Here is an 11112-nt window from a genome sequence, read left to right as displayed (position 1 = left end):
GCCTTCTTGTTAAAGGGGGCTTCCAGATACTGATAAGCCCCCCCCGCAGACCCCCACAGCCACAGCCTAAGGTTGTCGGGAAGAGTCCCCTGTCCCCATCAACATGGGGACAAGGTGTTTTGGGGTGGCCCCAAAGCACCTACCCCCCATATTGTGGGCATGTCTCAGGAGAGTGGGGGAGCCACCCCCATCCTTTCCAGACAGGCTGTGTGCTCGGATAAGGGTCTGGTATGGATTCTAGGGGGAACCTCACACCGTTTATTTTCTTAAATTTTGGCGTGATGTTCCCCTTAAAATCCATATCAGACCCGAGTGGCCTGGTATGGACTGGGGGGGGGGGGGGACAGCCGTTTTTTTTTTTTTTTATCTGTATTGCCGGGAGTCGACAATACATTACAGCCACAAGCAAGTTTAAATGACATTTTTTCCTTTAGAAATGTTAGTATTGCTGCAACGGACTACATACATCGCACAAATGCTCCACTTTACATGCACATTAAGGGGACCCCCTGGGCACGATATTTAAAGGAATTTTTATTGTTTCACTTTAAGCATTATAAAAATCACTGCTCCTGTAAAAACAATTGTTTTAATTTTTTTTTTGATTGAATCATGTCCCCAGGGCAGTACCCAGGTCCCCATATACTTTTTTGGGCCAATAACTTGCATTTAAGCCTTTAAAATGAGGACTTTTGATTTTTCATGTTCGTGTCCCATAGACTTTAATGGAGTTTGCATGTTTGCTAGAACATTTCCCCTGTTCAAGATGTTCTGGTGCAAACCGAACAGGGGGGTGTTTGGCTTATCACTATAGTTACTGCATGTGCCCAAAGAATGAGGTCAGGTGATTACTAGGGATGATCGAACTTTTGAAAAGTTTGGTTCGACCAGAACACCCGAATTTCCTGAAAGTTCGGTTCGGATTCCAGAACCCCATTGAAATAAATGGGACCCGAACTTCTGAAATCAAAAAACACAATTTTGAAGCCCTAAAACCCAATAAATGCCCCTAAAAAGTGCCTAGGGTTCTGGGTCATGCCCCAGGGACTATGAATCAGGCAAAAAAAGTTCTTAAAAATTGTCGTTTTTGATATACATATATATGTATACCCCTAACCCAGAATCTGCATAGTGGGGTCACCCTGACATGGCAGAGTTCGGTCACCCTGACATGGCAGAGTCAGTTCACCCTAAACTACATTACGGTCACCCTGACATGGCAGAGTCAGGTCACCCTAAACTACACTACGGTCACCCTGACATGGCAGAGTCGATACACCCTAAACTACACTACGGTCACCCTAACATGGCAGAGTCAGGTCACCTAAACTACACTACGGTCACCCTGACATGGCAGAGTCAGGTCACCCTAAACTACACTACGGTCACCCTGACACTTAAAGCTATCCCTACAAAAACTAGATTTTTGAATCTAACTATAGTGGTACATAGTACCCTAACTACACTGCATATCCCTTTCCTCACACTAATAATTGCAAAATGACACTTAAGCTTTACAAGCAGCAGGAGAAACACAAATGCTTCCACTCTCTTCCACAGCCTCTGTATTACAGTGCTAGAGTTTTGGCGGGGCTATGTTATATACTGGGGGGCGTATGGGGGGCGTATTCACTCCTGATTGGCCTCTGGACCCCGTAGTCACTCCAATCACATTTTACTGATGTTTCTGGGCCAATCATGGGCTTTTAAAGCCCAGTTCCTGTCCCATTGCATTTTGGGCAGTTCTGGTGGCCGAATTCCGAACTTTTACCGCAAAAAGTTCGGAATTCGGCCAAATTTCGAACACCCAATGTTGAAGCACCCCATAATGCACTGCGATCTCGCCGTAGTGAGATTTAAGGCTGCTTACACGGCAGCCATGTATAGTGTGTGTTAGTGGAGATTAGGCAGGTAGTAAGTTGATCGTATGTTCAGTCAGTTTAGTGTAGTGTAGTGTTGGGATTCTTGTGAATAACACAGTGTAGTAGTGCCAGTGAAGTGTTGGTGATAACTTTTTATGACAATAACATGCATATAAGCTTTTAAAATTAGGACTTTTGATTTTTCATGTTCATGTCCCATAGACTTTAATAGAGTTTGCATGTTCGCTAGAGCTTTTTCCCTGTTTGAGATGTTCGGGTGAGAACCGAGCAGGGGGTGTTCGGCCCATCCTTAGTAAGGGGTCATCTCTGTTGTCACCCAAACCCCAATGATGGCCCCCAGTAAAAATCTCTGTGTAGCGTGAAGCTTAAGCACAATTACTGCTACAGTGCAACTGCGCTGTCCAGGATCAAGTATATATATACGTGATCCTGCACTTTCGGTTATCCAGCGCAAGTGTGCCCCATTGGCGACTTGCTCCTGCTGTGATTCTACACAGCGGGAGCTGATCAGCAGGTCCCGCGTACCTGATATCCACCGGCACCCGCTGATCATTCTGTACACAGGCAGAATGGCAATCTGCCTATGTAAACAAGGCATATTGCTGTTCTGTCAGTACAGAAGGCATGGATCCTGTGTTCCTGGAAATCAGGAACATCAATCCATGTCTTCCACTAGTAAAGGCACCTCCCCCACTACACTGAAACACCAGCTAGGCACAAAGTTAACCCTTTGATCACCCCTGATGTTAACCTCCTCCCAGCCAGTGTCATTAATACAGTGACAGTGCATATTTTTAGCAATGATCACTGCATTAGTCACTGGTTTTCAAAAAAGTGTGAAAAGTGTCAGTTAGGTGTCCAATTTTTCCACTGCAATATTGCAGTCCCACTATAAGTCACTGATCGCCGCCATTACTAGTAAAAAAATAAATAAATACAAATTCCAGTAATATATCCCATAGTTTGTAGAGGCTATACCTTTTGTGCAAACCAATCAATATATACTTATTGTGATTTTTTTTTACCAAAAATATGTAGCAGAATACATATTGACCTAAGTTGATGAAGAAATTTGATTTTTTAAACTTTTTTATCAGATACGTTTTAAGGCAGAAAGTAAAAAATATTGTTTTTTTTTTCTTTTTTAAATTGCTGGTCACAAAAAATAAAAAACTCAGAGGTGATCAAATACCTCTAAAAGAAAGCTCTATGTTTAGAAAAAAAAAGGACATCAATTTAATTTGGGTACCGTGTCGTACGACTGTGCAATTGTCAGTAAAATAATGTAGTGCTGTATCGCAATAAATGGCCTGGTCATGAAGGGGCGTAAATCTTCCGGAGCTGAAGTAGTTAAAGGACCGTCATAACCCAATGGTGACAGCACTTTTTGGCTCTGAGAAGACGGTCCTCCCTTGAAACGCCTCAGCCATCACGTCACCCAGCATCGTAGGAGCATCCTGGCTATCTTGGAGAAGATTGGTTCCATTGTCTTTGCATGTGTGCAACTATCATTCACAGTCTGATATAACTGCTTAAAGTAGTTATACTCAATATTGTTTATACATTCTTTCAAATCTAGACCTGCTTGATCAACCGCCCTGTATTTGGTTGGCTCCCGTGCTCGCCCTGGGGGGGACATATCTACCTTGCGGTCTTGATTTCAGGCTTGCTATGCGGATGATTGCCTTTGTCTCAGGTGTGGTATAACCAGACTCTCTCTCCATGACCAATTAGTTTATAATGTACTGTCTTATTATAGATGTCATTATAAAAAAGATATATGTACAAAACATGACATGTATACGTTCTTGGTAATCCACATATTACTTACATTATGTTTTTTCTTCTTAGTTATTGTATGATGTCTTGTTAACCCCTCAACTGCCCCTGAGGAAGCGGCTCTCGCCGCGAAACATGTCGGGCTATAGTTTTGGGCACCAGTCATCTCTACACAGACGCTAACCAGGACACCCCTCTGGCTGGTAATAGGGGCAAAAAATCTTCTGGAAAGAAGCCTGTGTAGAACGCAATATACTGTAACTGTGCAACTTCAATTGTAATACGCATATGACTTTGAAACTAATCCTTGTTGTGACACTGATTCCTCTGATGAAATACAGTGGATATTTTTAATTGTGTGTTCTCTAATAAAAATTATATATTTTTATATTATATGTTTCCAAACCTATACTGTTTCATTATGGCACCCTATTAAGAAAGTCCCCAACAAACGCCCTCCCCAAATTTCCCTTTCTCTATGCAATACTTTCTTATTATAATTTTTAAATCAGGGCCTGTTACCTGTTTTGTCCTATCATTTGTTTGTGAGTACAATGTATGTAGCTTTTTTGGATTTTAAATAAACCTTTTTAGTGGTAATGCACAAGGTTAGTGCACCCTTCTCTTGTTCTGGTTTTACATCTGTGATTGTACAGATTCCCACCACTAGTCATTAACCACTTGCCGACCGCTCACATGGAGCGTACTGCGGCAAAGTGGCTCGTTATCGTCCAGCGATGTAGGTCTATGTCGCTGGACTCCTCCCTTTGTGGGCGGCACGCGCGCGCTGCCGGAGGCTCGCTCCCGCTGTATTCAGACACAGCAGGAGTCGGGCCAGGGGAGGAGAGGTGGTGATCACCGCCGCTCTTCCCCATTCGCCAGGGATCGAGTGAGGAGATCCATCCGCTTGTGTAAACAAAGTGGGCGGATCTCCTATGTGACAGACAGTCACAGATTACAGGATTCAGCATAGCTGAACCTGCGATCTGTCCCTGTGTCACACAGTCCCCTCCCCCCACACACGTCAGTAAGCACCAGGCATACATTAACCCCTTGATCACCAATAAAAGTTAACCCCTTCCCTGCCAGTGTCATTTTTACAGTAACAGTGCATATTTATAGCACTGATTACTGTAGTAATGTCACTGGTACCCCCAAAAGTGTCAAAAATGTCAGTTAGGGGTCCGATCTGTCCGCCGCAATATCGCAGTCCCGCAAACAAATCGCAGATCGCCGCCAGATCGCCGCCATTACTAGTTTAAAAAAAAAAACAATAAAAATGACATAAATTTCCCGTAGTTAGTAGCTGCGATAACTTTTGCGCAAATCAATCAAAATACACTTATTGCGATTTTTTTTTACCAAAAATATGTAGCAGAAAACAAATTGGCCTAAAATGTTAAAAAAATTTGATTTTTACATTTTTTGGGGGGGGGGGAATTTCATATAAACAAATGTGAAAAATATTGTTATTTTATTTTTGTGTTTATAGCGCAAAAAGTAAAAATTGCACAGGTGATCAAATACCAAAAAAAGAAAGCTCTATTTGTGGGGGAAAAAAAGGACATAAATTTAATTTGGGTTTAACTGCGCAATTGTCCGTTAAAATAACGCAGTGCCGAATCGCAAAATATGGCCTTGTCAGGAATGGGGTAAAATCTTCCGGTCTTAAAGCGGTTAAATACGCTCATTGATAATTTTTTTTGTCAAAGACATGTAGCTAAACATTTTGGCCTAAATATATGACAAAAATTGAATATATTGGATATTTTTTAACTGTCAAAGTAGAAAAATATAGTCAAGAAACATATATAAATTCAGTGAACTACAATTCCTAATAAATGGTCTCAATGGGCAATTTGGCAGAAACAGATTTAAAGGAAACCGCTCCAACGTGATGGAGGAGATGGAAGATTTAACTCTAACAACTGTACAATGCAGGTTTAAGTTAAAGACATAGATGGGAATAAATGCATTGAGATTGTATTAAGAAACATCAAACAGATGCTCTACTTAGTTTTGTAAACCAGTGGTACTACAATGTACTATTTAATCATACTTCTTGTGTGTGGCATATTAACCCAATAATTAGATTAAATTGCAGTGGACTGAAATAATTATCCATGATGTGTGTTCCAAATGGAGGTTCTTTATCCAATTACCATCTTACAAAATTGCATTGACCTCTAGATATACTCTTCAAGGAAATTATATTGGTTTTGTACATATTTTCTATATTATGGTAAGGAAACAAAAGGATTTTTTTTTTCTTTTTAACCAAGTAAATGTAAAATATAGCTTCATAATATTGTGTATTCTTATATCCAGCCAGCTGGCGGAGGTCTCGTTTACTTTTAACACCACTAGCATAATTACTTTTTCAGCTATGATAAGGAAAGCTGTTGGTTTACAAATCTCAAATGAGAGATCAAAGCCATAGCTCCTCCATTATCAGAAGGATTGGCAGGAGTTTTATTCAGACAAAGCACAATTTGTTTGGGACTTGGGAGTCCTTTGTCCTTTACAAAATATTTAATTTATATTTATATACTGTGTATATATATATATATATATATATATATATATATATATACACACACACACTATATATCAAAAGTATTGAGATGCCTTTCTTTAAACGTACATTAACTTGATGAATGGCATCCCAGTCTTAGTCCGTAGGATTCACTATTGAGTCAGCCCACCCTTTGCAGCTATAACAGCTTCAACTCTTCTGGAAAGGCTGTCCACAAGGTTTAGGAGTGTGTCTATGGCAATGTTTGACCATTCTTCAAGAAAGGCATTTGTGAGGTCAGGCACTGATGTTGGAGAGAAGGCCTGGCTCACAGTCTCCACTCTAATTCATCCCAAAGGTGTTCTATTGGGTTGAGGTCAGGACTGGTCCAAATCATTTGTTAGAGGGGGGATTATGGTGTGGGGTTGTTTTTTAGGGGATGGGCTTGGCCCCTTAATTCTGCTGAAGGGAACTCTTAAGGTGTCAGCATACCAAGACATTTTGGACAATTTAATGCTCCCAACTTTGTTGGAAACAATTGGGGATGGCCCCTTCCTGTTCCAACATGACTGCGCACCAGTGCACAAAGCAAGGTCCATAAAGACATGGATTAGCGAGTTCTGGGCGGAGGAACTTGACTGACCTCAACCCGATAAAACACCTTTGGGATGACATTGAGTGAAGACTGCAAGCCAGGCCTTCTCGTCCAACATCAGTGCCTGACCTTTACAAATGCGCTTCTGGAAGAATGGTCAAACATTCCCATAGACACACTCCTAAACCTTGTGGACAGCCTCCCCAGAAGAGTTGAAGCTATTATAGCTGCAAAGGGTGGGCTAACTCAATAGTGAACCCTACGGACTAAGACTGGGATGCCATTCATCAAGTTAATGTACGTTTAAAGAAAGGCATCTCAATACTTTTGATTATATATATATAAATAAACCTTTTTAGTGGTAATGCACAAGGTCGGTGCACCCTTCTCTTGTTGTTGTTTTACACCTGTGATTGTACAGATTCCCACCACTAGTCATTAATGCACAATTAATATGTTTTCTATTTTTTTATATTTATATATATATATATATATATATATATACTGTATATAGATAGAAATATATACTGTATAGACATATATCTATATATCTCCATATATATATATATATATATATATATATATATATATATATATATATATATATATATATATTAGTGCTGTCAAAATTAGCGCGTTAATAACGCATTAACTCAGATTCATTTTAACGGCGATAATTTTTTTAACGCGCGATTAATGCAGCGCGCATCACCTGTTTGCTGTTTGACCCGTGGCCTACGACGTCCAGACGAAGCTACGCAAGTTAGCCTGGCGGCACACCCCCTCATCGCTCCAAGCAAGCATCGGACGCCAGGAACCACGAGGAAGAGCGGAGACTGATGACAGCACGAGAGCGGACAGCGGAAGCAGACGCACTGACCTACAGATCGGCAGAAAGGTACATAATAAAGCATTCACCACACAGGGGTGAAGAAATGGCTTTTAGCCATCGGAGCACTGTTTCCACTTATATGCGGTACTGAACCGACGTTTATATAATAACGGCAATACAGCCATATTCTGCTGTCCCAACCAAGGAAATCTTGAGCGGTAGTTCTTACAGCCCTGCTTTCAATACTTAGATAAAACCACCCCTAAACGATTTCCTCGGAGCAACTCAATAAGAACAACTGCCCATACACAGTCACCAATTAAAATCGACGACCGATTGCCCAAAAGGAGCCCCTTCAAGAACATTTACGGCTATTAAAGCATGTTGTGATTAATATATGTATATCACTTGAAGTATATGCCGGCCGGTTATCTGTCACTTTATGTTATGTCTGTCTTGTTTCCTATTAATGCACTGATTGTATTCACTAACAACCTTATCTTGCACGGGTGTTACTAAACCCCAATATATTTAATTTATCAATAAACTGTCTATGTTACACACTAATAGCCTCAAACATTACTGCTGACTAAATTGACCCTCTTTCTTCTGTGGTCTATACAGAAAGAAACACTTCATGAAGTTCATATATATTGACCCGTGGCCTAGCCCGTAGTTGGAGAGATAAAGATGCAGCAGCAAACAGAAATGGAAAAAGAAAGGGGTCTTCTGAACGGAAAATTTATATACAAAACGAGGTCTGATGGTTCTGTCGACAAGACAAAAGTTATCTGCAGTTATTGTCGATGTGAATTAAGTTATCACCGCAGCACGTCGAGTTTAAAATATCACTTGATGGCGAAGCATACAACTGACACGGAGAGCCCCCCTCCCCCTCGTCAAAGGCAGACCACAATGGATCAAAGTTTGCAGCGGAGATCGATGGATAAGTCCACAACTAATAGACTCACCTCAACTATAGCTAAATGGGTGGCTACAGCATGTAGACCAGTTAATGTGGTCGAGGACGAGGGTCTACTTGAAATTATTCGCATCGCATCTAACGATTCTACATACGAACTACCTTCAAGAGCCACCATTACAACCAAGATTCACAACTTATATGAAGAGGAGAAAGCTAAAGTTCAGGAGGCATTGAGACAGACAAACACGGTTGCGCTCACCGGAGATTATTGGACTTCCCTCAGTAACCATAGCTACCTAGGCGTCACAGCACATTATTTTGACGCGCACTGGAAACTTCAGTCTCACGCTTTGACCGTTATGAAGACAGAAGATAGACACTATGCTGACGTTTGCGCTGAGCACTTTCTTCAAGTAGCCAGACAGTGGAACATTGAACTCAAAATTAAAATAGTGACCACTGATAGTGCACGCAACATGATTGCAGCGGCCAGGCAGCTCCCGTTCGAGCATATGCCTTGCATTGCACACAGCCTCCACCGAGCCATCACAGTTTCTCTCCAAAACAGCCCGTTTGATGGCGCCTTGGCAAAATGCAGGAAGTTAGTGGGTCATTTCAAGCATAGCCCTGCTAACGCAGCCGAGCTTGAACAGCAGCAAGTCAAACATCTTCAAAAGAAAGAGTCACTCGTACAGGAGGTGTCTACTAGGTGGAACAGCACCCTAGAAATGATAAAGCGTGTTGAGAGAAATCAAGAACCATTGAGAGATGCACTGGGCCTACATGCAGGCAACATCAACATGCCAACTGCAGCTGAATTTGATAAACTGAAGAGGTTGGAGACTGTGCTGGAACACTGCAGGTAATTTATTGATACTCTTATTATTATTATATTTGTGTGTGTGTGTGTGTGTGTGTGTGTGCGCGTGCGTGTGTTAAGAGTGAGAGATTGAAAGTGAGTGAGAGATTCATTATGTCTAACTAAAGTGCTTTTCTCTATTATTCCAGGTATGTGAGTGAACTTTTAGGAGGAGAGAAATTTGTTTCTTGCTCAGTTGTGCTGCCCGCGTTGTGTCATCTATCACGTGTGATGGAGGTCTCAGAAGATGACCCAGCCTACATGATTAAGTTTAAGGAAACTTTCACAACTGACATGGACAAACGGAAGGAAAAAACCAACACCACATGGCTGAGGGTTGCATCAGCACTGGACCCTAGGTTTAAGGACCTCAAATGTCTGAGCAGGGCTGACAGAGCTGAGGTGTGGAGTTCAGTCTGTGCCTTGCTCAAGAGGGAGGGGCTTGCACAGCCAGATAAACCAGTGACACTGACAACTGAACCACCTAAGAAGATAACATGTCTCATGTCTGTGCCAGAATCTTCATCTGATGATGATGAAGAGGACTGTATTGAGAAATGTGTGGAGCGCTACAAGGCAGAGCCCTCTATTGCCATAGAGGACTGTCCCCTGCAGTGGTGGTCCAATCATGAAGGGGCACACAGTGAGATGGCCTACCTTGCACGCATATACTTATCAACACCTGCCACATCCGTACCTTGTGAAAGATTGTTTTCACTCTCAGGACATGTTGTTCAGAAAAAGCGAGCTGCCCTGTCATCTGAAAATGTAAACAGGCTCGTCTGTTTGAGCAACTGGCTCAGTGCAAAGAAAGAGAAATAATCTGTGAGGAACCTGTGGGTTTTTTATATTCTTTTTCCCACCTGTTTGATAGACATGAACACGTTCTTTGTAAAACATGTCAATGTTCTTTATGCTCTGTTTAGGGTGATTTCAGTAATAATAAATGTACATTTAGGTTAGCATGTTTACAAGAAGTGAGCTGCCCTATCGTGCAAAAATGTAAGGTTTGTGTAAGTAAATTGAGTAAAGAAAGAGAAGTAATGGGAACCGTTTATTTCTATGTTGTTGTTTTTTCATGTGTATAATAGACATGAACAAGTTCTTTGATAAACATATGACTTTTGATACTATGGTCCCTTTGATAGATGTCCAGTCTTCATCCTATGTTAAGTATGGTTTCACTAATAATAAACATGCATTTGCATAAAGCGTCTATTTGTCCACTCCCATGTTGATTAATGTATTCAAAACTTGAAAAGTATTAATTTAAGGTACATTTAGAACTGATACAAATGTGCGATTAATCGCGAGTTAACTCATGACAATCATGCGATTAATCGCGATTAAATATTTTAATCGATTGACAGCCCTAATATATATATATTATATTATATTATATTATATTATATTATATTATATTATATTATATTATATTATAATGAAAAAGACAAGGCTGCACTAATAGGGAAGGTGAGCACTCAGCGATAAGGTTGTTTTTCAATTCTAATTAAAACATCAATATACATCTTATCTTATTAATGAGTGCTTGCCTTTTAAGCTCCATATGTGCCATCTTCTCTCTTCTCAACCAAATGATTGGCCACCTTTGATGAAAATACTTGGACAGTGCACATCTTGAAAACAGGGTGGGTACCCTAAAAACAGAGATTCAGGGCCACGACTACCCCAATTACAATCCATTTTCAAGATCTTCACCTGTC

At 40.9% G+C, this 11112-nt stretch overlaps 1 protein-coding gene across 1 annotated transcript; it reads left to right on the top strand.

Annotated features, from left to right (window-relative positions):
• Nucleotides 1-8294: 8294 nt before the first annotated feature.
• On the top strand, nucleotides 8295-10210 carry LOC309552524 (E3 SUMO-protein ligase ZBED1-like; the record flags this gene model as incomplete). The annotated part of the gene is made up of 2 exons (XM_082253480.1): nucleotides 8295-9391; nucleotides 9538-10210. The coding sequence occupies 2 exons, from the start codon at nucleotides 8295-8297 to the stop codon at nucleotides 10208-10210; spliced, it is 1770 nt and encodes a 589-aa protein (XP_082109606.1).
• Nucleotides 10211-11112: the final 902 nt, after the last annotated feature.

This window comes from Pelophylax lessonae, assembly GCF_965119305.1.
Source record: "Pelophylax lessonae genome assembly, chromosome: 4".
NCBI lineage: Eukaryota > Metazoa > Chordata > Amphibia > Anura > Ranidae > Pelophylax > Pelophylax lessonae.
Note: the sequence above shows the minus strand (reverse complement) of the source record. Positions and strands in the feature narration are given on the sequence as shown.